Source organism: Mus musculus, chromosome X (genome assembly GCF_000001635.26).
Source record: "Mus musculus strain C57BL/6J chromosome X, GRCm38.p6 C57BL/6J".
NCBI classification, from domain to species: Eukaryota; Metazoa; Chordata; class Mammalia; order Rodentia; family Muridae; genus Mus; species Mus musculus.
Genome location: NC_000086.7, coordinates 7,064,825 through 7,092,278, shown reverse-complemented (window position 1 = coordinate 7,092,278; position 27,454 = coordinate 7,064,825). Strand labels below are relative to the sequence as shown.

The window sequence follows — 27,454 nt, the reverse complement described above, 5'->3', positions numbered from 1 at the left end:
AGAAAGTGGTATCGATTCTGAAACTATTGGAAGCAGTATAAGACAGTGTGAGCTGTGAGGGTTGGGTAACCTTAGCAAATTATGTTACCTCTTTGAGCCAGTGTTTTCACATAGGGTTACTGATGAGATTACATAATTTGGAAAGCAATAAAAAAGAGAGCTTGACATACACTAGGCCAATAATGCATGTTCTCTATCCCTATTTTCTCTCATTGACTGAAAATACAAATGGATTTTGGATTGTCCAGGCTACTGTGTACTTCTCGGAGGCTGAATTACAGAGCCACTCAGCAGGAAGAACCGTTAGTGATCTGTTGTTCTTCCTTAATTTGATGCATGAAGAAATTAAGACCCAAGGGAGACAAATACATTTGGAGGAAAAGAGAAAAGCTTTTATAAAAGTAAACGGTGTGAGCGGAAATGCATAAGGGGATTAGCGCACCTGCAGCGCCATGTTAGTGATGTGCATATGCAGTGTGGAAGGGTGGGGAGGAAAGAGGAAGAGGAGAGGGGAGGCAAGGCAGTAAAAGAGGCAAATGCCAGGATATAATGTGCTTTAGTGGTAAAGTCAGGTGGTTGGAGTTTATCTAGGCTATCATTGTCCATTAAGAATACAATATAAGCCAACATGCAATATAAAATTTCCTGGCAGTTACACTAATATAAAAAGGAGGAGGCTGGTATATATGGCTCAGGACTAGAAGAGTACATGCCAAGTGTACAAGAATCTCATTCTCAGCACCAAATAAAAAATAATAATAAAAGAGGAAAGTTATATTCAAAACATTATCATTTTAACATGTAAAAATATCAGTGATTATCAATGATAATTAAATATTTTTCTGGACATGACAGCATTATGTATTTACACTGGCAATGTATTTCAATCTGAAATAGCCGCATTTAGAATGATTCAGAAGCATCCATGGCTGAGGGTGGGGCTAATAATGTGTTTGTGTCATGGCAGAACTGGTATGATACATGCTTCAAAGTTTGTTCATGCCAGGAAGGCTGTGGTGGGAGAAGAATCCATCAATGAGGATTTTGGTGTGTAGTTGTTTGGGTTCTGTGTGGCACAAGGGCTGTAATTAAACCACAATTCTACCCTGACACAACATTGCCAGCCCAGAAAAAAAAAAAGAAGTTAGTTCAGAGGTAGTGTCTTTATCCTGATTTTTATTATTTTTTCCACTAGATTCTGTTCCAGTAATACTCTCTAGGAACAACAGACAAGTGCCTGAGAAATATCACATCTCTTTAGAAATTTAGAGCAAATTCCATTTCTGATTCTTAATTCTTCAGTCCTGAAGGAAAATTACCCTAGGTTATTCTTGTGACCCCTCCCTTAGAGTTATGTGCCCAAGCTCTGAGGCTTTATTTGCACTGGAGTATTGTCCTGTGAAACATATGTCTAATCCTGTCAGGTCATCTACTCACACAGGCTGCTGCTGAGATATTCATAGGTCCCTGAGCAGGGGCTGCAGAGCTGGAAGCACAATGGCATTTATTTGTTTGATTTTTAATGTTTGCCCATTGTCCTAACTTCCTAGATTCCCTTCCTCACTATACTGAGGTTTTGCTCATTGCAAACTTGCCAGAACAGGATAACTAGGACCTGAAAGATGGCACTGTTTCTTTTCCCCCTGTTACTGAGGAACTAGCTCCTTGAAGCTGAGAAAATTCTTTCCCTGCACCTTCCTTCCTTTACTTGCCAACCTTACTTTCATCCCTCTGGGGCTCAAGAGGGCTATTAATAAACTCAGTAAGTGTTGTTGGAAATGTCAGCTCTCTGATGTGTTAGAAATACTGTGAGAGTCAAGAGGGCCAGAAAGTAGTTACCTGCTTGACAGCAGGGAAAGAAAAGAGAAACACACAAACAAAAAGGGACATAGTAGGGCAGTGGTGGCACATACCTTTAATCCCAGCACTTGGGAGGCAGAGGCAGGTGGATTTCTGAGTTCGAGGCCAGCCTGGTCTACAGAGTGAGTTCCAGGACAGCCAGGACTATACAGATAAACCCTGTCTCGAAAAATGAAAAAAAAAGTGGGGGGGGGACACATAAATGTGTCATCACTTGATACTGGTGCAAACGCATTGATAGAGTTTGATAATGTTGATCAATGTTGAACATGTATATATTAGAAATATTTTAGATAGACATCCAGCATAAATGAGCACTAAAAGACCTGTATAAAAGTCCAATCTAGAAATGATTCAAATATCTAAGATGGATGATATGAAATACATTGAAAATGTTATATAGCACAGAGAATAAAACAATATGCAAGAGCATCATCGAATTTCACAAACCTAATGTTTAGCTGAGAAAAGTAGATGCTCAAAAACCACACAGAATGATTCTCTCTGTACATGAAGGGTTCTTTTTTAAAATGGTAAAATCCAGCCGCGGTGTTAAAAGTCAGTGCTGTGGTCACCTATAAGAAGAATGGAATGGGGCGTGTTTGAGGGGAAACACAAAGAGATCCCTGGAAGCTAGGAATGTTCTGGGTTTTTTTTTTTGTTGCTGTTGTTGTTGTTTTGTTTTGTTTTGTTTTGGCAACGGGTGGGTTCAGTTTGGGATAATAAAATCTGTAACTTTCTGAAAACAGCCAACAAAAAGCAAAAGAGAAAACAAAGTACCACCCATCACACCTGTTGCTTTAGCAACACTCCAGGTGAGAAAGAATAAACAACTGAGTACTTTTAGCTGGTGGAAGGACATAAGGAAGAGTACATTACTAACCTGCTTCTAAATTGGACAGAAGGGTAAATGATGGGGGTTCACACTGGAAGAGGTAAGACTAGATGAAGAAGTAATGAATTTTATAGGCACACACGATGCATTGAGATATCCTTGGAGGATCCTTAGCAAAATGTACCTCTAGTGTGTCTTTAAGAATGATTCCAGAGAGAACTGATATATGGTAGAGAAACTGAGGGGAAAAGAACCGTGGTGAATGTAGGTGTCATCATTTCAGGTCTGGGGACCTGAAAAATGGGAAATGAAGGTGGCCAACTTATGCAAGTACCTTTCTCCTGCTTGTACACCTATTTCTACTGTCATTGCCGTTCAATGAAAACTCCTACTGCCAGCTCTCTAGGCCATTAGACTGACTCTGCATTATTGGTTCCTCAAATTCTGAGGTTGCAAGTTTCTTAGACTGAGTAACTACTGCTTTTGACCGATCTCCAGCAATTGTGGGACTATTGAGCTTCCAATCATGTAAGATGATTCAATAAATCAATTCTTTCCCCTAGAGAATTCTGGCTTATATAAAACATAACGAATGCATAATGTCTAAAGGACATTTATTTGGGGAGGCACAATGATATAGGTTTTAAAAGTGAGCCGAGGGCTTTAGTGGTTGAGAGTGCCTGCTGCTCTTGGAGAGAACCAGAGTTTGGTTCCCAGCACACCTCCCTGGTGGCTCATAATCAGCAGTAATTCAAGTTCAAGAGGAAGGATGGTAATCTCTTCTTGGACCGCCACAAGGACCCGCATGCACATGCATATACACAGATGCATACACACAACTCATTAGAAAAACCCTAATATAAAATTTTACTTGTAAAAGTGCCATGATTTTTATTTCTGAATACACTAGAACTTAATCACAAAACTTGTAGGGACAAAAAGTGGAGCTTTTTCTCCTCAGTTTCCTCTCATCCCTCCCGTGTGGCCAGAAAAGCAAAATATATGAGGGAATATAAAAGATCAGGGGAGAGTGGACCTTTTGGAGAGAAAAAAAAGGAAGGGCTGAGAGTTGAACATTAGGTCTTTAAAAAGGAAGGGCTGAGAGTTGAACATTAGGTCTTTAAAAAGGAAGGGCTGAGAGTTGAACATTAGGTCTTATTCGTGATAGGCGAATGCGCTGCTCAACACTACGCCCTCAGCCCAAATGCCCCTTGCCTAAATTGCATGCCGAAACGCTATGATGTATGGTAACTGGTCCCGGAAGTTAAGACTTAGAATGTAGCTAGATCCACTTCCACGAACCAAATACAAAGAACCTTTTTAAACTGCCCTTCTCGCGTGAACCTTAAACTGCCCTTCTCGCGTGAACCAACAGTTCTCAAAACCGCAATAAACTGTCTTTTTAACGGACCCAACACTTTTAGAACTCTGCTAAACAATCCTCCTTGTGACCCAAACTGACTGCAAACTGACTGACCGTTGTTTGTGTTGATCATGTGAGAAAAGTCAATCATCTCTGCAAATTCCATCACTGTGCTTAAGCCCAGTACCTGACACATATTACATTCTCAATAAATCTCTATATGCTGTAGCTGTTCATTGGCTAATTAACCAAACGGCACAATGAAACCTCTATGGCCCAAGCTAAAGCATACTAGGGAAGTCAAGGCTGATAACCTAACTAAATCCATTTCTACAGACCCAAGACTCACAAGACTCTACAGCTAGCTATAGAGTAGTAGGATGAAAATGGTTACAATGGACTGTTTATCTAAAAATGGAAAAGGCTTGAATGTACTTATTTTACAGGTTGAAGGCATACAATATATCTTGTCACCCTTCCATGCACCCTTCCTCAGTGCACGCCTCGCCTGCACAGTTCCTAGCTCTTCCTTCTGACTTCCAGTTCATTCATTGCCTATTCATGATCCCTCCAAACCAAGGTTTTTAAAAAATTTATCTTGGCTATAGATTATAATTTCTCAGTCTACAAAACTTTTTTAAAGTGCCACTATCACAAAAGAGCAAACAGGGGGGAAAAAGGCTAGGGAATATATTCAAGATGAAAGAAGACTAAAGGGACATGATAAATGCAATACATGGATTTTGGATGGCATTGAGGGTAGCAGCTTTAAAAGCTATTATTGAGATATTTAAGAAGATTGCATATAAATTGTATGCCCTTATTCCTAGAAAATACATAACACATTGGTGATCATCATGATGTCTGCTCAAATCTTAAAATAGGTCAGCAAAATTATTTTTTATGTAATCATTTTTATTGATACAAGACACGTTGTGTGCTAGATAAAGCAAGATGCAAAATATTAGCAGTTGGAGCTGGATGAAGGGTATGGGTACTCATTATACTAATCTTAAATATTCTGTAGGGTTTAATTTATTCAAAATAAAGGGGGAGCAATGAAACATTGCCTGTAAAAGAGTTTTTAAAATACACACACCCACACTGCAGCTGAAGAGAGAATTTTCTTGGAGTGGGGCAGGCTGAGAGCATGCATTTAATTGTTCCAGGATCACAGGGAAGAAACAACTGGGAGAAGTTTGTCTTACACTCTCTCCTAGCTCCTCTGACTCTTTCTATCCTTTAGGACCTAAACTCTGTTGCTGGTTTTCTTTGACAATTTCCTAGTTGGGCCTACTCAGCTAGGGAGTAGGGGCATCAAGAAGAGCATTGATGAGACCAGATTATGGGATAGACCAGATGTACAGAGAGCTAATTGTATAAAAGAGAATGAGGAGAAAGGAAAAGTCAGAGAAGTAGGAATGAAATCTCTTCAGAGCTGCCTGATTGGAGGATGCTCAGGTCAGACTAGAAGCAAGTTGCTTTGTTCGTTCAGATATAGACCATGTATCTCAAGAGCAGTGGCTCTTAACCTTCCTAAGGATGTGACCCTTTAACTGTATTAACTCATGTTGCAGTGACCACCAAACATAAAATTGTTTTCATTGCTACTTCATAACTGTAATTTTGCTACTATGAATTGCAATGTATATAGCTGATATGCAGGATATCTGATATGCTATCCCCAAGGAAGTCATGACCCACAGGTTGAGAACTGCTGCTCTAGACATTTTTTTTTTCTGGATATCATCCCTCTGCCAGATGGCCTATACCACAGGGTTGCATGATAAAGACACCTGCAATCTCTGGCAGGAGAATTTCCTTTTCCAAAAGCAACGTCTCTGAGAGGAAGAGCGGTAGGTCGAGGTGTTTGCTTTTGTCTTTTGCTTTACTCTTGCTGATTTCAGGAGCAGAATTTGTATTTTCAAGGAAATGATGTGTAAAACAACCCTAAGGTCAAAGAAGACACATATACTTGTCATCTGAAGTTGGGGAGAGTACGGAATCTGGAAACTACTGTCCTTGGCATGTAGTGGGAGTAAGAATAGTAAATATGGTCTGGGAGACAAATTGCAGCATCACAGAAAGAAAAGAGGAACCCTATAACATCCCCCTGACTAATGTGTCTGTCACATCTGGAAGGTTCTGGGAAGACATGAGGGGCACATTTCCTTCCCCTTTTCTCCCTTTCTCATAAGCAGCATTGCCTCAGGTGCTGAGAAAGCCTTTCTACCCTCAGTAAAGTTCATCAAGATTGGCATTGACTTTTCAGAAAGATAAATAAGGGGGTAGAGAGATGGTTTATGGTTCAGAATGCACATAACTCTTGTAGAGGACCTGAGTTCAGTACCCAGCACCCATACTGGATGGTTCACAACCACCTGTAACTGCAGCTCTGGGTGGCTCTAATGCCTCTGGCTTCCTCGGGCACCTATATTCACATCTTTTTAATGGGAAAAAGAAGAAGAAATAAACAATTTTTTAAAGTTAAGAATTAAGCCACTTACTCCAATGCTTCCTTTTCACAGCAAAGGAAGTCAGTATCCCACAGTGCACACCTCATCTGAAATCTCAGGGTTCAAATCCTTCAGGAGTCTTCTTGATCTTAGGAGTGAGACTGTTTTAGAATGTAATATGCAATCTGCTACCATCTACCTGGCTTTGTCACCTCCAACTTTCCCTTGACCACTATGTTCACAACTATGTTCACAAACAAGCCATACTTGACTCACCTCTGACTTCTTTGCACATGTATGTCCTCCACCAACTAAAGTCTAGCATGGGAGTTAAAGTCGCCTATTTCAGAACTGTTTTGCTTGAGCTTGATTCTAGGGAAAAGCAAACTTCTAAACTTCGTTGTCTTCACATCTTCAGTTGAAAAGCCTGGCTCCAGCAGCCTGGGCGGAAGATATGATGAGAGAATTTGTGAAAAGAGCCTAATTCAGTATGATATCCCAAATCTGCATGCAGGTCACGATTGACTCAACGAACATTAGCTGGCTTCCCAGGAGGTAGAAGCTTTTGACATCCTTTTATTACTCCCTATTTCTAGTCCAGTTGGAAGACACACACAAAACTAGGACTTTAATAAGACTAAAACCTACTCGAGGGCAGAGCTAAGTGAGACAGCTCTGTGTGTTCTCTGCCTGGTCCTCAGTCAGACTTAGGTCAGGTGCAGTCCTGAATTCCCCAGGCCTGGGGAGGAAAGGAAGCAGTAAATGTTTTCCAACCTAGGGCTGCTACTCAATTTTTTATGCACTAGCTGTTAAAATGCTGAAGTACCTGTGTACTGACCCCAAATGCCCCATAACCTTTCCTCTACCTCCACTTCTACCTTAAGCTCCACCTTCACCATTCTGACTCTTGGGTGCACTGTCCTTGTCTCTAATCAGTGCATTCCTGAGTTAACCTACGTCTAGTTGCTCTTTACCACACAACAAGTAGTCAAGAACCTTGTGAGGAAATGTTTTCCTGGGCTGCATTTTTAACACTCGTACCTGGGGAGGACAGATTTCGCTTATGCTGTGTCCCAGCACTTTGTGGTAGCTTTCGGCTTTCTACTGAGCCAAGCCACATGCCTGCAAAGGCCTTTTGAAAATTCAGGCCTATGCATCAGGCTGGATTCCTTCAGCCAAACTACTCATCTCATTCTGGAGATTGCTTAGCCTCTCTGGAACTCAGTTACTCCATCTCTAAGATGAGATAACGATAGTACCTACTTCATAGGGTTGGTGGAAGGGATAGATGACATCATTCTAGAAAACACTTAGAAGAATGCCTGACCCATAGTAAAAATCTATAAATATTATTACTACTATCATTTTGTACTGAAGCTTTAGTGGGCCATTTAGCCATTCTTCTCAAATGTTTTCAGTCTGATTGCCTCTGTTGATCTTCATAGCATTTCCAGAGAGGTGTATATGAAATGTATTGATCAGCATCTCTCCTTTTGAAGTAGAGAAGCTAACACCAGGCTATATAAGTGAGGTAGCTAAGGTTAATGGCAACTTTTCTGATTCACAACCCAGTACTATTTGTCCCCACTAAGGAATGTTGAAATTTGCTATTAATAAACATGTATCCAAGTGCTACTATATGCTAAACACTGTTCTCAGGTGCTCAGAGTACAGTAGTGGGCAAGACATACAGGTCCTTTGGCTCCTGAAGTCAGCATACTAGTGTGAAGAGACAGTCAATAAGCAACCGAATAGTGATAAACAGAATATATCATTCTGTGTGATCAAAAACAAAGCAGGGTGCTATAGGCAAGATGACATGGTAGTGAAGGAAGCCTTTCCTGAGGTGACAACTTTTGTGAGAAGAAGGAGTTGATCTGGGAACCTCCTCACCTTAGGGATATAACTAAGATGTAGGAGGGAAGTTTCCATAAAGAACACTCAAGATCCTATTCTGGTCCACCAGAGACAAAAACAAAAGAACAAACCAGAGGTCTATATATTAAAGATGGCTCAGAGCCCAGCCAGAGAGATGTGGAAGTGACTTTTTGAAAAAGAATTTCTCTCTTTCTGGTGGAGGAAAAAGGGCTGGAAGCAGAGAAAGCAATTGTTTCCCCTATAGGTGTTTATTAAGTTTAAATATGTTTGTATATGTGCTGGGATTGAATCTAAACCTCGTGCATCCTAAGCACATGCTCTGTCACTGAACTAAACATACATTAAGTCAACCTTAATGAGACCTGTTAGGTGACTAGAATTCAGTAAATTTAAGGGTACAAGTTTGATGGGTCCTCAGAGGTGTATTTCTATCTATCTATCTATCTATCTATCTATCTATCCATCTATCATCTTACCTACCTATATCTCTGTTGGGTGTCTCCCCTATAAAGATAAGTAGAAAATTTATAGCACCCTAAAATATTCCTTTGTGCTTTTTGAAGTCTGTTCTGGTCAGATGTGATACATAATATGAACTCACTTTGTGTTGGTCTGATGGTATTTTTATACTTTATATTTTTATACTGGGTACTTTTTAGGTCAGAAGGAAATACAGATAAAATAGCCATCTCCCTATATCATATCAGGAAATATAAATAAACAAGGGACTAGAGTTTCTCCAGTGTAAAGTTATTAATAAACACCTTGGATATATAAGATTATTCTATAAATTTAAATTAACATCACATGAAGTCTCTGTTTGAGTTAGAGAGTATTATGCTTGTACTATATAAAGTCTGTCTTGAATTAGAGTGTGCTGAATTGACAATGTATAAGGTCTACTTTGTTGTATTTTAACCAATCAGGAAGGAGCATAGTTTATTTGTACTCATTAGTTTTTACTTTACTTTGGATTTTTCTCTCTCATGTTTTATAGCAGTGGTTCTCAACCTCATTCATGACCCCTTTAACAAACCTGTCTTCAAAAAATATTTACATTATGATTCATAACAGCAGCAAAATTACAGTTATGTAATAGCAACAGAAATAACTTTGTTTGGGGGCACAGCAACGTGAGGAAGTATATCAAAGGATCACAGCATTAGGACAGTTGATAACCACTGCTTTACAGATTTTTGTTCTTTAATAAGCATAGATCTAATAGGAACTCGGTGTATGTTAAGAACATAGGATTTGACCTGAGGTAAATCTGGTCCTCTCAGCTTGTACTTCCTGGCAGACCTTGAGAAAGGCAATTGAATCCACACCTCTAATTTCTCATCCATAAAAGTGCAGTTAATCGGAAACATCTCAAAATGGTTTCTGAAAGAATTAAAACACCTGGTGTCCAGAACACCTCTCTTTAAAAACCAAGCGTCTATTTTTACTATTGTAAATAGACGTTGGTATTTTCTCTAGCTGGGTGACTAGATTAGTTTAGATTTGGTCCTCTGACACCTCAGTGTGCTGTGGAGGAACTGTTAGGTCTGTTTTACAAGTTTCAGTAACCGTGGAGAAAGTGGCTGGGATCACTTCAGTTGGTGATAGAATTTTATAGTTTGCCTATGTCTTCTATCACGTCCATTTGCAAACCTCTTTGGGGTTTTGATTTCATGGATATACCAAAATCCCACTTGCAATAGTAGCAGTTTAACTCAGCAGTTTTCTTTTACTACTACTTTTTTTTCTTCTGTCATTACTGGAAGTTTGTTAAGGGAGAATTGCAACAAGAGCAATGGATTTCTTTTTTTTATAGTGCATGGGTGTGTGTGTGTGTGTGTGTGTGTGTGTGTGCGCGCGCGCACACACGCGTGCGCACGCGCGAGTGTGTGTTGTTGACAACTTGTAGGAGGTCAATTCTCACTTTTCACCATGTGGGGTTTGGGGATTGAACTCAGGTCATCAGACTTGTTAATCAACAATTTTACCTGCTGAGCTCTTACTGGCTCAGATTGCTAATTTTAGCAAGAAATTATCTAAGAGGTTTTGGTAGGAGCCATGTACTCCTGTCACTGTACACCAGAAAGCAAGCACTGCCCCACCACTCACTCACTGATTGGCTTTTTAAGGCTTAAGTTTCATGAGTTTTCTGCCTTGCCTTAGGCTTGTAGGGCAACACATTTTCTACATACTGTCTTGCTGGGCTCTATAAAGTATTCTTACAGATACAGTTTTACCAGTGTTCCCTCTTTATTATGGTGTGGCTGATCTTTTTTATTACCACGTTTTGGTATTTGGTTCACTGTGTGGGGTTTGACATTATTTTTAAATGTCATGAAATTTTACTTCTCTTTGTCCTGCAACTGAAGATCGATACCTTGAGATGCTCAGGAAGCTCTGCTGGCTAACTTTCTTGGTACCAGAAAGTGCTACACAGGGCTGTCGGGGCAGAAAGACAATGGTCTTACTCAATGCTGGATTTTGCATACTACAGTACTGGCCTTTAAGGCAAGCTTTGCCCACTGTTGTGATAGTGGCAAGATTGTTTATGGATGTATTAAGATTGTTTATGGATGTATTAACCACTATCCTGGTTGGATTTGAGGTCTGCTCCTATAAACATGGTAAAAATTCCATGGCTAAGGAAGTCATAGACCCTAGGAAAGAAGCTATTGGCATTGTTTTTTTTTTTTTCCTAAATGTTCATGTTGTCAAACTACTTTTTAAATATTTGTGTTTATATTCAGAGATTTGTGTTGCTGTTAACCTTGGTCAGAGAAACTGATTGCAGTAGGTTGTTAATATACTCATAACAGTCCAAAGGACTGAGAAGCAGTCACTATTAGTAGTACTAGGTTACAGTAGAATAGCTGTAACCCTCCCACCTAACACTCAGGGAATGGCGTGGAAGAATGAATGAGGAGAGAGAATGTAAGAGCTGGTGGATAGGGAGGAGCACTGTGGGATACTGTTCTCAGAGTGTAACACAGCTGTTGTACACGTGAACTCTCAGCAGCCATGGCTACCTGCAAAAGATCTACATGTCCCTCTCCCAAGGAGCTATCAGCAGTTGATAGCTGATGAAGTCACTTTTCTTTGGGGGAATGATCATTAAGTTCCTTATGCCCCACATTTACGTGTGGGCATTACCAATTCAGATTCAGTGGGTTAAAAAAGGGGCCGGGAGACGAAGTTGGGAGAGAGATTTGTAGGACGTGCCTGGAGGGGATGGCAGGGAGGAAGGGAGACGAATGTCACCAAGATAGGTTGTATACGGTATCTCTCTTGACAACTCCATTTTTGACACGGACAAGGAGCTCTTTGCCTCAGCACAGTGCAGCCAAGAGATAACCAAGAGAAGTTTCACTCGGGACTCTTTTGAGATAGAGGACTCCTTTTAGAGAGGCCGAAACTGTTCTGAGCTATCAAGAAGATTGTACTTGCCAGGAGAGGATCACCTTTCTCTGCCTTGCGTCCTTTCCCACTAACACAGGTCTCTGAGTTGAGCATAAGCCCCGAGCTTTTCCAGCTGCGGCCACTGAGCATCGCCACATTGCTATTGGGGTGCCCGGGATCATGTCTCATTGACAGAAGTCAAAGGCCAAGGCCTCACTCTCCAGGAATAAACCCTGAGGACTATTGAGCTTCTCCAGACCCCTGTCAAGGCTCTTGTAGCCCAAAGCATTCCTTTCCCTGCTGGGATCTGTCAGTTAGTTCTGGAAAAGATCAAATTTCCTCACCCCAAATTTGCCTATTATCCACACACAGTTCCTGGAGAAAAGACATGTTCTCATAATCCTCAAATGTCATAACTGAAGGTCCCTTAGAGAGCATCTTGCCTCAGGCTGCCTCATTTAACAGAACATGTAACTTCCTTTGCTCTATTTCCACATTTCAAGGAGTCCCCAAGGCTGCCTTCTAATACAAATCAGGAGCAAGGTAAGAGCCAAGTTAATCAGGAAAGTAAGCTCTCATGGGACCCAGCTGTGCTCCGGAAAGACTCAGGCATTATAAATACAGCCTTGGCTCAGGAGTTGGTTATCAAGGATTTTCCTCAAGGACAAAAAGAGATCTATGCTGCCTCAACTCCAGAGCTTTACACGAGGTTGGGTAAGACTGACAAACCTTTGATTCATCCTGGCAGGCTTGGAGATTTGAAAGGTCCTACTCTGAGGAGGCCTGTCTTTCCTTCCTCCCAGTCCCCAGGTACTATGAAGGCTTGGCAATCTTGACCTCTGACCCTTGCAGCTTACCTGTGTCTTACCTGAAGTCCTTTTATGTTGATGGTTCTTGTATTCAGCTCTGAAATTAAGAGAACACTCCCAGCTTTGTTAGGGCAGGCTTTGAGAAGTGTGGAGTTTTTCACATCTTTACATTTGTAACGAAATTTGCCAGGTGCAAAACACTATCACCCCCATTCCTCCCTTCACAGGTTAGCCTCAAACGTGTGTTGAGCGTGGTTTTCAGCTACATTTTACAGATGAAGGCTCCCAGATGGAGACTACATTTTTGTACCACATGTAGCACCTTGAGTGGCAAAGCATGTCATAGTGAATAGTTAACAGAGCCCACAGAGTTGAGACCACTGCTTGATCTGGTCTGCAATGAATTCCCATAACCACGATTGATCACTGGGAAATACAGAATAATTGTGAGACCTCAGTACCTAGACCCTAAGAAGACTCTGACATCCTGTAATATTGGGATAGATGGTCAATTTACCATCTTTTCACTTCATGTTCTTGGGGTGTTTTTCTTTCAGATTAGTGAAAGATGGAAATTCTTATCAACTGAAATTCTGCAAAAGCTTAGTGGAGAATAAGCTCATGTCAGCCATGTATAGTGAACTGGTGTGTGTGTGTGTGTGTGTGTGTGTGTGTATGTATGTGTGTGTGGGTGTCGGTGTTTGTCTTTGTGCGTGTCTGTGTGTCTTTGTTTTCTGTGTCTTTGTGTGTCTGTGTGTATGCCTTTGTATAGGTGTGTGTGTGTGTGTGTGTGTGTGTGTGTGTGTTTTAAGTAAGTCTATCTGTAAATTCTTACCAAAGACTAAGAACTGCCTGGGATTAGAAAGGGTATTAGTTCAGTTTGCCGTTCTCCCTAGGTGGCAGAATTCTAAACAGACTCTGGATGGAGGTTTTGGTGAAACAGGCTAGAGACCTTGTGTCTTGGGTGCTCAGAAAAGAGCCCAGTGTGAGATGTGGACACAAATTCACCAGCCATGGAAAAGGAACCCACTTGTCCCTCCCTTTTCTCCAATATCAAGAAAATGACAACACGTTTTTGAATTTTTTTATTCATGTTGCCCAGGAGGGCACCCAGTATTTTCACAGTGCAACTGCTCAGATGTATTGGTAAATGTGATCCCAATTGTGCAGTTCACCAGCCTGATGGTGAGGGTGGCTCCAGCTGGGGTGGAATTGCTGCTGGGGGGGAGGATGGATGGAGGGGAGTCAAAGGAATTCTCAGCTTACAGGTTAGCGAGAAGCCAGTCTAGCAGCTGCTTTCTAGCCATGTTGCCCACGGCTTCATCCAGTTGTCGTTCTTTGGCAAACTTCATGACCTCCTGAAGAAGATCTCCTACACTGTACCCCTTCTCTGCAGCCTTAGCTGAAACTTCAGGGAGCTGTGGAGAGAGCAGAGTGATCTTGAGTAATCTGATACTTTTCAGAAGGAGGACCCAGTATGCAAAGGGAACTAACATCTCCCTGTGACTGTTCCCCAAGATTAAAGTCACAGATCCAGAACTGCTGACATGCCTAGCCTTTTCCCCTAAGACCTAGGAGATGGGTTTAAGGAGAGTTGCATGGTTTTATTTCAACTCCTATACCGAACATGATTTCACTATGTGATTTCTCTGAAATCTAATGTGGAAACTGCATGTGTGAATGTGTGTGTGTGTGTGTGTGTGTGTGTGTGTGTATGTGTGTATGTGTGTGTGCACGTGCATGTGTGCGCAAGCATTCATGCAGACACAGAGAATGTAGTTATATATATGAATGCTAGTCTGCTCACATCTACCCATTCTGTCTTTAATTTCTTAGGCCTTAATGCGTTTCTTACCTTCTCTAGTTGTCCATCATCGTCTCCCATGAAGTAGAGCATGGGCACATTGAATTGAGAGGCTGCAATCCATTGCAGGACAGCCTGCAGCTGCTTCTGCAAGTTAGTTGTAGAGCACTGATTGTTGACAATAACTTCAGGGCCAGGAGTTTCAGAATAATTTTGTGACATCATAGCATCACGGCCACATCTGGAGCCACTGCCTACCAGGGCTGCTTGTTCTTCCAGCTCAGCCAGGGCTGCTCCATTGTTGCTGTACTTAGCCATGATCAGGCAGAGTTTCATCACGGATTCTACCAGCTGATCTATAAACTGGCGGTTCATTTGCTTCATCCCACTGATGAAGTCTAGTTCTGCATTGTCTTGGCATTGCTCTTCAGGTCTCTTGGCCATGGGAGCTGCTTTGCTTGATCTAGGATCACAACAACGCTTATTGTCACTTTCAGTTAGTTCATCGCAACTGAAAGGGCTCTCACTCAGGAGTTTCTGAATCAGGGACAGAACCATGTTTGACATATCCATCTTCTGGGACTCCAGTTGATTTTCCTTCATACATGTAGATGGTCCAGGAGCTCCACGAGTTTCAAAATGCTTCATTGAAAGTGATTTAGAACTTTGGCCACCTCCACATTTTTCGTATTGTGCACTTTGGGACATATACCCCATGGAGGAACCAGGGCACTCCTCTTCACATGGATCTTTGCCCTTGGCTTGTTGGGTCAGATGGTATTGAATGAGCATAAGGGCAGAGACAATTAGATCCTTGGCCAGTGAATCTGTGGAAGGACTGATCTTTTCTCTCTTCTCATCTTTACTGGTGCAGCAAACTTTGTTAGTCACTTTGCCTTGGTTTCCTTGCTTCTGGTTGTTCCACATAGTAAGGCTCTCTTTGAGGATATGCTCGCTGACTCTCTCAGCACTTGTCAACGATTTGCAGCATGGATCTGCTTTGGATTTGCATTTATCTTTTCCTTTCATTTCAGCTTTCATAGCTGAGAACTCAAGGCTCTGATTCTTGCATTTCGGATCATTAGTTCCAGCTTTTAAGGTTGCATAGGCCAGACTTTGAGACTTAGTCTCCTTCTTCTCACCAAGAAGAGCACTGACCAGACGCTTTAGCATGGCCTCCATGATGTCCGCTGCATTTTGTTTACCATGATTGAAAAGATTCCTCTTGACAGCAGAAACGAAGTCTGAGTCTGTCATCAGGACTCCTGTTATGTTATGCAAGTTTTTCATACATGAATCAATCAGATCAGATACAATTTCCTTGGTGTGCTTCAATAGTACCCTCTTCAGGACCACACAAGCCGGAATTGGCTTCCCACAGCTGTGTACTTTCAAAGTTTTCATAACAGAGACCATCATGTCAGATGCTACTTGATTTGCATAAACCATAAGCCCCTTGCTGATGGAATCCGCAAATTCTTTGCTGTCTTTTGGGCACATCTGCTGCTTTTCGCCACACTTGTTCTTGTTACACATTTCACTATACAAAAAGGTTTTCCGGCCATCCCTGCAATCCTCTCCATTGCCACGCATTTCTGATGAGGTCAGTTCAACAGCTTCATGGGCCATCTCCGAAGCAATTTTGCTGACAGCACTCCGGGGGCTGGTTTTCCCTTTATCTCCTGATGTATACATGGAATGATGGAGACATTTGCTTCCACCTTCCAATTTGTCCTTGATTTCCTTACGGGCCATTTGGATTACCAGAGATGACAATCGGTTGACATAGAAGGAAAGGTCGTCCATAGAACATTCTCCCTCAGGAGTGGCAACTGACCTCTGATTGCTAGGAGATTTGGTTGCAGGATTTGAGGGACTTTGGTTATTGTTGGTGTTTTTGGATGCCGCCATTTCTAGGCGAAGGTTTTGAGGTCCTTTGTTCAAATAATCAAAGTTTACTTGATCAGCGTACACACTGTAGCAGTTCTCAGATGGTATTTTGCTATAGTCACCCTCTAGGTCTCCCACTTTATGTTTACAGCTAGAGGCTGAGGGGCTTAATGCATGTTGGAAACCCAAGGCATACTTCTGGAGATCATTGAGGAGCCAGTTGAGGACACTTATAGGATCAGAGGGAGCTTGTTTGAAAAGGCACACAGATCCCTCCGTCTAGAAAAAGAAGAACACCTCGCCATAAGAATTTGAAGAGTTTGCGTGGGCTACTTCTACCCTTTTGTTTTCTGGTTGTTAGAAGATATAGCTTGTAAGTAAGAGAGATTTGACATTTTATTAACATATAAAGATATCCAGTAGTAAGCACCATGATAGCAATAAAAGCTTGGAGTATATAGAGTATATATGCTTGTAGATGCAACTGTTTACAAGTGCTGCCAATGTGTTTGCCAATTTCATTTGATTATGTGTGTATGTCTCATCGTGTCAACAATGTAACAGTGTATATTGTATGTGTAAGTATGTCAATATGGCAATTCATGTGTTTGGGTATTTCAGTAGATATGAAAGTATGTCAATCTGTATTGTTGGTATTGGAAGTTGCTATTATATGTATGTATATGTAACCATATATAATAATGTTAATATCAGTATCTATTGTGCATGTAAGCCAACACAAGCATGCATTTTGTACATACTAGTGAATGGAAAAATACACTTGTATATGTTAGTATGTCTGAATATGTAAAGAGCCCACTGTCAGTTTCAATATGTTACTATTTAAAATAATAATCATATGTGGTTTATTCTACATTTATAAGATCTGTAGGTGTTTATGTATATAAATGTTGCACATACTCTGGGTGTTTTAAGAATCATACATGAATAACATAGTACATATATAACTGCATTTGTGTAAATATGTGTATCAAAGTATCACTCAAGTGTGTTACTTTATGTAAGTTTGTATGTATGTATGTATTCATGTCAGTCATGATTGTGTATTGTCATATAGGTCTTTCCATATGCCATATTCATAATGTGTATGTCAATGTCTGAATTAGTTAGGATCACTGATCTGGTCAAGGTTTGCACGTGTTAATGTATATTGGTGTGTGTTTATGCATTGTGGGCACATCAGTATATCTAACTACATGTATATATATATGTTAACTCTATATGTAAAGGACAGTATATTTATCAAAGCATGTATGTGTTTATAAATGTGAAATGTGGCATCACTTACATACCTGGTGCTTATGGAGGCCAGGAAAGTGTGTTGGACCTCCTGGAACTGGAGTTGCAGCACCATGTGGATGCTGGGAATCAACCCTTGCTTCTCTAGAGGAGCTGTCACTGCTATTAACCTTGGAGGCATCTCTCCAGCCCCAAGTTGTACCTTTCTTAAGACTACAGGATGGAACTGGCCACCCCCAAATTATCTCTAAAACTTTGAAAAGTGTTTCTTTGACTTGTTTTTTTTATTTCAGGGACACTGGCCTCATTCCAAATGTGTCTGAGATCATAAATGATGTTTTGTTTACAACATATGAGCCTAGTGATAGGGAATAGAAATCATTTGACTTCTTTTCATTGAAGCCAAATATCCTTTCCATTACCAGTTAGCCCAGGCTTATGCAGGTGTGTTTCAGTACTCTCTAAACAATGAACCTAACAGATACAACTTGAAATTCGTGAAAACAAATGGATTTGAGCTATGACCATACATTCTGGTTTGAACCTTTTCAACAGCTTACATATGTAGTCTCTTTAGGTACCCAAATTCTTGGTTGGTACGTGTTTTCTCTCTGTTCCATATCTTTCCTCCTTATTAAATAGTGGGCAATATGAGGCACAGGAGCATATAAGTCAGCAAGGAACATTGCAAAGGTCAATACTAAATGTACACCTTTCTTAGAACAAGGATAGCAAAGTACTGTTTGGAGTAGATTCCTACAAGTCACAGAGTAGTATTTTGAAACTTCATGATTAATGAACACTGTTTTAAAATATTGCATGTGGACCTTACCATGGCTCTGAATTTAGTCCTGTGTTTTCTAGAATGTCATATGTTCCAGGTTGGCAGACCTATTGGACAACCATTTCCTTACCATCTCTGAACCAGAGTCTTCAGATTTACTATTGGCCCTAGAAATTAAGAATGATAGACTCTCAGAGGCTAGGTCACCTTAGACTGGTCTTGTTTTTCAGTGTCCTTGATTACGATAATCTCTTTTTCTTCCAGAGTCTCCAGATTTAACTCGCCTTCTGACCTGGAACCAGCAGCACCCTGTGGAGTTAAAGGGTGAGATTTTTAATGCAAAGTTGAGTTTTGTGATTTCTCCAAGCTGCCCTACTCCTTAGGCTATAACTTCACAGTATGAAGGTCTTGTCCCCCATCATCCTTTGGTTTTTTCAGGAGAGGTAGGGTTTCAATGCTACAACATTTGAAGAATGAGACAAGATTGTTTCCACAAATTTCTAATCCCTCCTCTGATGACATTCAAGACTATCCATCTCAAGAGCCATATTCTGTTATATAGCACCGTTTGGGGCAGATTATGTATATCCATGCTTTTATTTAGCCTAACCAGTGACCTGGGCCTTCCACCCAATTCCCTTCTACCTTTCTTCTCTCTGCCTCACCCCTTCCCGTTTCCTCATATTTCACAGAAAAACCCTTCTTTTTTCTCACCCTTTTCCACTTTGAACAGAAAATACCCACCTTGGAATCTTTATCTTCCACATTCAAGGTAGACACATCCACAAAGCATATCTACATAAAATAAGAGGGCAAATTTTGATACACTCTAGAGGAAAAATCAATTTCTTTCTTGGAGATGATAAGAAAACTTACCTCAGGATTCTTGGGAAAAGTAAGTGATAGTGTAAATTTCAAATGTTTTAGTAATACACAGGTAAACATTTCTATGGTTAATAGGTACATTGTACTAAAATATGAAGCTTGTGGTATTATGAATAATATTGCCTAGGATGATGATCATGTCTAAATATAAATAATTTTCATACTTGATCAGGAAGAAAAAGTAAAGTACGATCCAAATAATTTGAAATTTGAGAAGCGGTATGAAATTGTTGAAGTAATTTGCCTTCCTGAGTGGACTGACTTACTAAGCAACTTACTGGTAGCTGAACATTATGGCTTTAATGTTAGGAAATAGAAGCTAGTGGCAACCACCACTCTTACCTCCTCTTAGGCTCCTACCCCACTTAGATTGCTTACTCCTCTTGGGTTTTCCCTTCTTAGGCTCCTCCCTTTTAGGCTCCTCAGACCCTCCCTCCTCTTAGGCTCCTCCCCATTAGACCCTTCCTTTCTTGGGCGATCCTTCTTCTTAGGATCCGCCCCTCCCTCTTCTCAGACCCCTCCCACTCTTGGGTGACGCCCTTCTCTTGGGCCTCTCCCTCCTCTCAGGGCCCTCCCCCTCATAAGCTCCTCCCTCTTGGCCCCTCCCTCTTCTCAGGCCCCTCCCACTCTTAGGTTCGTCCCTCTGATTAGGCCCCTCCTCTCTTATTCACCTCCCTCCTTTTGGGCCCCTCCCATCTTAGGCCCCTCTTTCTCTTAGGCCCTTCCCACTTAGGTTCCTCCTTTCTAGACCCTGCCCTCCTCTTAGGCCCCTCCCGTCTTAGGCTCCTCCCCTCTCACTCCTAGGTTCTTCCCACTCTTAGGTTCGTCCCTTCAATCAGGCCCCTCCCCTCTTAATCCCCTCCCTCTTAGGCCCTTCCCACTCTTAGGTCCCTCCCACTCTTAGGTTTATTCCTCAAATCAGGCCCCTCCCTTCTTATGCACCTCCCTCCTTTTGGGCCCCTCCCATCTTAGGCCCCTCTTTCTCTTAGGCCCCTCCCACTTAGGTTCCTCCCTTCTAGGCCCTGCCCTCCTCTTAGGCCCCTCCCTCTTCTCAGGCCCCTCCCACTCTTAGGTGACTCCCTTCTCTTGGGCCCCTTCCTCCTCTCAGGCCCCTCTTCTCTTAAGTGCCTCCCTCCTCTTGGGCCCCTCCCATCTTAGGCCCCTCCCACTTAGGTTCCTCCCTTCTAGGCCCCGCCCTCCTCTTAGGCCCCTCCCTCTTCTCAGGCCCCTCCCACTCTTAGGTGACTTCCTTCTCTTGGGCCCCTTCCTCCTCTTGGTCCCCTCCCATTTAGGTTCCTCCCTTCTAGGTCCCACCCTTCTCTTAGGCCCCTCCCTCTTCTCAGGCCCCTCCCACTCTTAGGTGACTCCCTTCTCTTGGGCCCCTTCCTCCTCTCAGGCCCCTCCTCTCTTAAGTGCCTCCCTCCTCTTGGGCCCCTCCCATCTTAGGCCCCTCCCACTTAGGTTCCTCCCTTCTAGGCCCTGCCCTCCTCTTAGGCCCCTCCCTCTTCTCAGGCCCCTCCCACTCTTAGGTGACTCCCTTCTCTTGGGCCCCTTCCTCCTCTTGGGCCCCTCCCACTTAGGTTCCTCCCTTCTAGGTCCCGCCCTCCTCTTAGGCCCCTCCCTCTTCTCAGGCCCCTCCCACTCTTAGGTGACTCCCTTCTCTTGGGCCCCTTCCTCCTCTCAGGCCCCTCCCATCTTAGGCCCCTCCTACTTAGGTTCCTCCCTTCTAGGCCCCACCCTCCTCTTAGGCCCCTCCCACTTAGGTTCCTCCCTTCTAGGCCCCTCCCTCCTCTCAGGCCCCTCCCCTCTTAAGCTCCTCCCTCTTAGTCCCCTCGCACTCTTAGGTCCCTCCCACTCTTAGGTTTGTCCCTCTAATCAGGCCCCTCCCCTCTTATGCACCTCCCTCCTCTTGGGCCCCTCCCATCTTAGGCCCCTCCCACTTAGGTTCCTCCCTTCTAGGCCCCACCCTCCTCTTAGGCCCCTCCCTCTTCTCAGGCCCCTCCCACTCTTAGGTGACTCCCTTCTCTTGGGCCCCTTCCTCCTCTCAGGCCCCTCCTCTCTTAAGTGCCTCCCTCCTCTTGGGCCCCTCCCATCATAGGCCACTCCTTCTCTAAGGCCCCTCCCACTCTTAGGTTCCTCCCTTCTAGTCCTCATTCTCAGGCCCCTCTCCTCTTATGCACCTCCCTCCTTTTGAGCCCCTCCAATCATAGGTCTCTCCTCTAAGGCCCCTCCCACTCTTAAGTTCCTCCCTCTTTAGGCCCCTCCCCTCTTAGTCTCCTCCCTCCTTTCTTTCTACAGGTTCCTCCTTCCCTCACATTCCTCCCTCCCCTCTCCTCACTCCTCACTCTGCCTCTCTTTTGATTCACTCCTGTGCGATGTAATGTAGATGTGTGCTGGCCCCTGACAGCCCTTACTGAGCTTGGATGCTTGGAGAAGCCACATACCAGCTTCCATGAGTTTTATCTTGGGCTACAACATATCTATACCCGTTTGGTAAAATTTTCTACTCCTTGGAGTCAGTTTGTATCTTACCACTTTTCGGTCCTGATCTTGTTGTCCTTTTGGACTGTAAAGATCTACCTTGCACACGCCTCTGCGGCTGTGTAACCAGTCAATATCGTCAGACATCTGCAGGAAGAAGCAAAAGAAATGTGAAGTTCTTACATGTGGTTTATAAAATGAAGTCAGTTTGTGGGGCCCCAATACCCATCTGTGTTTAATTGAAGTTTAGGAAAGATGTGAAAGTGGGGAATGATTGTGATTTAGACTTACCTTACTAAGTATCTTGAACATGGTAATATCATGCTGACTTGAGAAGATACCAGCAGGAAAAGTGGTACATGAATAATCAAATTTAAGATTAAAAACTAGGGTTTACATTTAGTGATTTATGTCTACCTAACTAAATAGCTGTTTCATAAAGTATTCCAAGAAAGCTGCTCACAGCCTTACATAGAGAATCAAATGTCTTAGAGAAACAACACCAGGTTCTGAAAGAATCAAATTTATTGTTTTAGAAAGTTGCTGACTCCCTACAGTTCTACTTTCCCAATCCAGCCTGGAGCCAAAGGGACAAAGACAACCAAATAAGTTAGTGATAAAAGTTTGCTGTTTAGACCAGTTAACAACTTAGTAGACTCGTGTTTTGGTGTCTGGGACTTGAATTGGATTTTTCTCCAGAATTTAACAGGATACATTTCTTCTCCTAAGTATTAGGGGGCTGTAGAATTCCTTTTTACACACACACATGAAAAACCTTCTTCTTCAGCTTCACTAGATTATTAGATCTTTCCTTTTCCCTCTACCTCTTCAAACTAGTCTGTTCTTTCCCCTCTGCCTCCCTTTTCTTTTCCTCCCCCTCTCTTCCTCTCCTCTCCTCCTTCTCTCCCTCCCTTCTCTTGCCTCCCTGTGTTCCTGCCTCCTTTTCTTCTTTCTTCCTCCCTTCATTCTTTCTTTCTCATCCCTCCATGCCTCCTCCCTCTTTTCATCCATCTTCCCTTCTGCCTCTTGCTTCTCCTCCTCCATTTCCCTCTCCTCTCAACTTCATTTTCTACCCTTACTCCATCCCTTGTTTCTTCTTTACTCCCTCATCTTTATTCTCTATCATTCCTTGCTCCTTCTCTTTCTCTTCATTCATCTTCCTTCCCCTCCTTCCTCCCTCCTCCTCCCTCCTCCTCCCCTCCTCCCTCCCTTTATTCTCCATCCTCCCTCTCTTCATCCCTCCTCCCTCTCTTCATCCCTCCTCCCCTCCCTCCTCCTCTCCCTCCTCCTCCACCTCCTCCCTCTCCTCCTCCTCCACCTCCTCCCTCTCCTCCTCCCTCCCTTTATTCTCCATCCTCCCTCCCTCCTCCCTCTCTTCACCCTTCCTCCCCACCTTACCCCTCTCATCCTCCCCTCATTCCTCCCTCTCTCCACCCTTTCTCCCTTCCCTCTCATCTCCCCTCCTCCCCCTCCCTCCTCCCTCCCTTTATTCTCCATCCTCCCTCCTTCCTCCCTCTCTTAACCCCTTTTCCCTTTCCTCCTTCCCCCTCTTTACCTTTCCTCCCTCCATCTCCTTTGCTCCCACCTTCCTCCCTGTTCTCCATCTTCCCTCCCTTCCTCTTTCTCCCTCTCTTCAACCCTTCCCCTCCTTCTCCCTCTCTTCAACCCTTCCCCTCCCTCTCCCTCTCTTCATCCCTCTTTCATTCCTCCTCCTTCATTCTCTCTCCTCCCTTCTCCCTCCACCATCCTCCCTCTACTTCCTTCTTCTATTTGCCTTCTCCCTAACTTCTCCCTCCTCTATCTGCCCTTTTCTTGCTTCCTTCTTTCTGTCTCCCCCACCTATGATTTTCCCCTTCTCTCTCCTCCTCTCTCTTTACCACACTTCTTCCCCTTTCCTCTCTCCCCCCCCTTATTTCCTTATTCCATCTTCTACCCTGTGTTCTCTTAGCATCACTTAAAAAAAAGTTATCTAGTGGCTATCTTCTTACATGATATGTATCTTGACTACTTCCCAAGGTGTTTGGAAATGTTTCCAATTAAGAATTCTACAAAACTTTAGAAAGCTCATAGAAAAGGCCTTACTACCCCTCAGATGAGAGAGCTGCTTTTTTGAACAACTAGTGAACAACTACTAGCTTCAAAAAAACCTCAGAAGCTACAAGATCCCTTCTGAGAGTTGGATCTTAAAAACCCGTAAAAAGTGAGATGGATAAACTCATTACCTTGATGATAGAGTTGTTTTGTACCTTTGACTGAGTGTGTGTCACCCAGAAGTGAGATGTGCCCCTTTAGATGGAAGGGGGCAGTGCCAAGTTCTTAGGCACTTGCAGCTGGCTGCCACCCCGGTCAGCTGTTAGACCAGACTGATGGGCCAAGCTGTTTCCTGCTGGCTCTGACCCTGTGGTATGACAAGTATCTTTGTTGAGTCATAATACCTGGTGATGTAGCAACCTGAGCAAAGGCATGGCACACTTGGAAAACCCAGTAACCTTTTCATAGCCAAAGTATGCCAAGCTACCTACTGGAGGACACATTTTTCCTATGTCTCAGTGGGCACATGTATTTCACAACATCTTTCACAGTTCACAACCTCCTGATATCAAGCATCTTATTCCTTTCCCTCCTAGACTAATACCATTCATTAGCAGTTTGGTGGGGGTTGTAGTTTTCACAGACAGAATCGCTCCCAGTCTTGGCAAGTGAAACATTTTCCCACTTTTGTTTGCTTCTTTTTGAATTTCCCACTACAGCACCAGAGTTATGTGGCAGAGATGATTAGATTTATGTTGAGAGAAAGAAATTTTGACCAAAGTCATTCTTAGTTATCTCAGAGAAAATGGAAATTTAAAACCAGAGGCTGCCTTAGACACTAATAAGACACCTCCCATACTACCCAAAAAGAAGTCAGAAAATGTCTCTACCGTTGTAGTACCACAGTAGGCAATCATTTTGGACCTTTGGATGTTTTCTTTTGGAGAATTTGGATGCTGCGATGACTCTTCCAGTCTGCCTCAAGATGTTAGGTCTTTCTTCAACCCTCCATACTCTCCTGAAGCCTAGTTGCTAGCTGGTACTAGAACTTAAAATTCATGACATCACTGTTTCTATAGAGAACAATGACAGGACAAAATGGTTGGCCTTAGCCTTAGGATTCTCAGTGATCTACATGGTCAAATCATGAAAAAGACTTAAGCCCCCCACTTACTGTTTTCCATTTTGGCCAGTGATCATTGTTGGCTGTAGTATGTTTTAGAGAATTATCTATATCCATTGGGATGCCTCCTGTTTAAACCAGTTTAAAAATATTAGCACATACCAAAGGAGGGTCTCTCTTCTGTGTCCAAATCATACTTCACTTTACTTTGTCCTTTCCCTGTGTCTCTTCTTTCACCAATTGAATGTGAATAAAGTTAACCAAACCCAGAATCATTTGAGATGTTCCCCTAGATAATACAGTTTCATGTTGTGGTCATATCCTCATTTTCTTCTTGTTGAATGAGTTTTCCTGAAAAGAAGTAGACAAATTTCTATTTACCCAAGATAGGGCACTTATGATAAATTAAAAAAAATGATTTTACCAAAGTCTAGTTCAGTGAACCAATGAGTTTATTAGGGTTATATATAGGAACATATGAAGGGACTCTGGCCAGCTTGAGTGTGGCTAGCATGGTTCTGGCAGGCCTTGCCCTTCTCCTTGATTTCTTCTGCCTTGGTAAAAACTGTTAGATTACATTCCTAAAGCTACAATCCCAAGGTCTATTTGTTTATTTGGCCATGTCCTCCTCCTGAAGCTGACTACTAAAGTCCAGCCACCAAAGTAGTGAAGTCCAACAATCAAAAGCCCTGCTTGGCTCACCTAATTAACATTTTAAACACTTCAATCTAACACAGCTTTCCCCTTGTACCTTTATAAACTGCCATTTTCCTATGTGTCATGTCTGTTTCCTCTATATTCAGAGGCAGTCCTTTGTCCCCCATGACAAATATCCCTTCTCTCTATCCCTTGTTCCCTTCCCCTTCATCCTCCACCTCCTGTCTTAGTCTCTTATCCCTTCCCTTTGTCTCTCTCAGGTACAGGGCTCCTGAGGCGATACTTTTCCTAACAGCAAAGATGAGAGGTCTCTTACAGGACCATAGATGACTCTTAATGGCAGATGTACCACCAGAAAGATTATCCCATCATGGGTTATGACTAATGGCTGCTGCATTCCTAGAGCATCCTGAACAATTTAGGAACATGTTGGCCACTTGGAGAGTATCCTGTCCTCAGCAACTGTGCTCTTATTATTAATTCTTGGTGGGGGTGTCTTTAGAAATTTTGTAACTTTCATGACATTTCCTGAGGCTTTTAAGTTTTGTTAGCATCCTGAGTCATATAAGCTCCTCTCCTCTACTCCCTCCAGGAGGGAATGTTTCAATGTAGAGAAAGAGAGATACACGATGGTCATTTCTTCCTCTGATTTCTTTTTACATTCTTTCCACCCTCTCCTGTGATGTGTTCTGAGCCTTAGAGGAGGTGATATAGATGTCTAACTCCCTTTTCCTATTTTTTTTTTGTCTGAGCATTGGACACCAACTCTCAGCAACAGTCAATCTCAGGAACCTAACTGGCTATGAGTCTCTGTAAGATGTAACCTATTTCAAAACAAGTAAGTTTCTTTCTATGGCAGACTAGGTTTGACAGCAGTCGTAATATTATGGTATGGAAGTAGCTTTTTCAACCTCTATGAGGTATCTTTGTTTAATAACCTGAACTGCTGTTTTCATTGGTTTTCAAATGTTTATATGGATAAGACATTCAAGGGTAAGCAGAATATAATGAAACATTTTTACATGGATGGTTAGGATAGTTAAAGATCCCTCATTGTCCACTGCAATTGGGTAGCTAAGTAGCTAAGGAATTGCTTGAAATGTCAGGTAGAGCATGAAAAGGTCCTGTGCTGCTTAGATTTTCACAGCTTGATATAAACCTAGACATATCTGGGAAGAAGACTGCTCAATCAAGAAATTGCCTTCATCCCATCGACTTTGGGGCCTGGGTCTTAGTTACCTTTCTATAGCTGTGAAGAGATACCATGACCATGGCAACTTTTAAAGGAAAGCATTTAAATGAGAGCTTCCTTTCAGTCTCAGAGGATTATTCTTTGACCATCATGCTAGGGAGTGTGGCAGCAGGCATGAACACTTACATTTTATTAGCAAGTTGGAGGCAGAGGTGAGGGAGGGAAGGAAAATGAGCCAGCATGGGCCTTTGAAACCTCAAGCCCCCCCCCCCCCATGACATACTTTCTCAAACAAACAGTCTACCAACTGCCTAACTGACAACCAAACATTCTAATATATGAGCCTATGTGGACCATTCTCATTCAAACCACAATAAATCTATGATTTTAATGATTATCTTGATTAATAACTGATGTGGGAGGCCAACCTCCTACAACCAGTTATGGTTCTACTGGGCAGGTGGTCCTGGGACATATAAGAAAGGTAGCTGAACATGAGCCTGGGAAGGAAGCCAAGAAGCCGTATTCCTTCATGGCTTCTGCTTCAATTCCTGCCTTCAAGTTTCTGCCTTGGCTTCCTCCAATGATGGGCTGTGTTTGGGCTGTCTAAGCCAAATAAGACCCTTTCTTCCTACATTGCTTTTGGTCATCACCTTTATCACAGTGAATGGAAAACAAACTGGAACGCATCCCCCCACTTTTATCGATTATTTTATCAAAAAATAATACTGGGTGCAGAATCATGGGTAG

At 42.6% G+C, this 27,454-nt stretch overlaps 1 protein-coding gene across 2 annotated transcripts; it reads right to left on the bottom strand.

Moving 5' to 3' along the window:
- Positions 1–13,669: 13,669 nt before the first annotated feature.
- Positions 13,670–24,764, bottom strand: Akap4 (A kinase (PRKA) anchor protein 4). Of its 2 annotated transcripts, none has more exons than NM_009651.4 (6): positions 24,623–24,764; positions 21,753–21,848; positions 19,080–19,130; positions 18,543–18,644; positions 14,453–16,570; positions 13,670–14,015 (listed from the first exon to the last, which is right to left on the bottom strand). In NM_009651.4, the coding sequence occupies exons 1-6, from the start codon at positions 24,647–24,649 to the stop codon at positions 13,860–13,862; spliced, it is 2,550 nt and encodes an 849-aa protein (NP_033781.2). In that variant the 5' UTR covers positions 24,650–24,764; the 3' UTR covers positions 13,670–13,859. The 2 variants fall into 2 exon arrangements, with proteins under 2 accessions (NP_033781.2, NP_001036007.1); NM_001042542.2 differs by lacking the exon at positions 24,623–24,764 and adding an exon at positions 23,924–24,069.
- Positions 24,765–27,454: the final 2,690 nt, after the last annotated feature.

Excerpts from the sequence above, each read along its gene's own strand:
- Akap4 (NM_009651.4), bottom strand. The coding sequence starts at position 24,649 with ATGATTGCCTACTGTGGTACTACAACG. Across the intron at positions 19,131-21,752 it reads AAGATCAGGACCGAAAAGTG|ATATGCTTTGTGGATGTGTC; the intron begins GTAAGATACAAA and ends TATTTTATGTAG. Across the intron at positions 14,016-14,452 it reads ATGATGGACAACTAGAGAAG|CTCCCTGAAGTTTCAGCTAA; the intron begins GTAAGAAACGCA and ends CTCTCTCCACAG.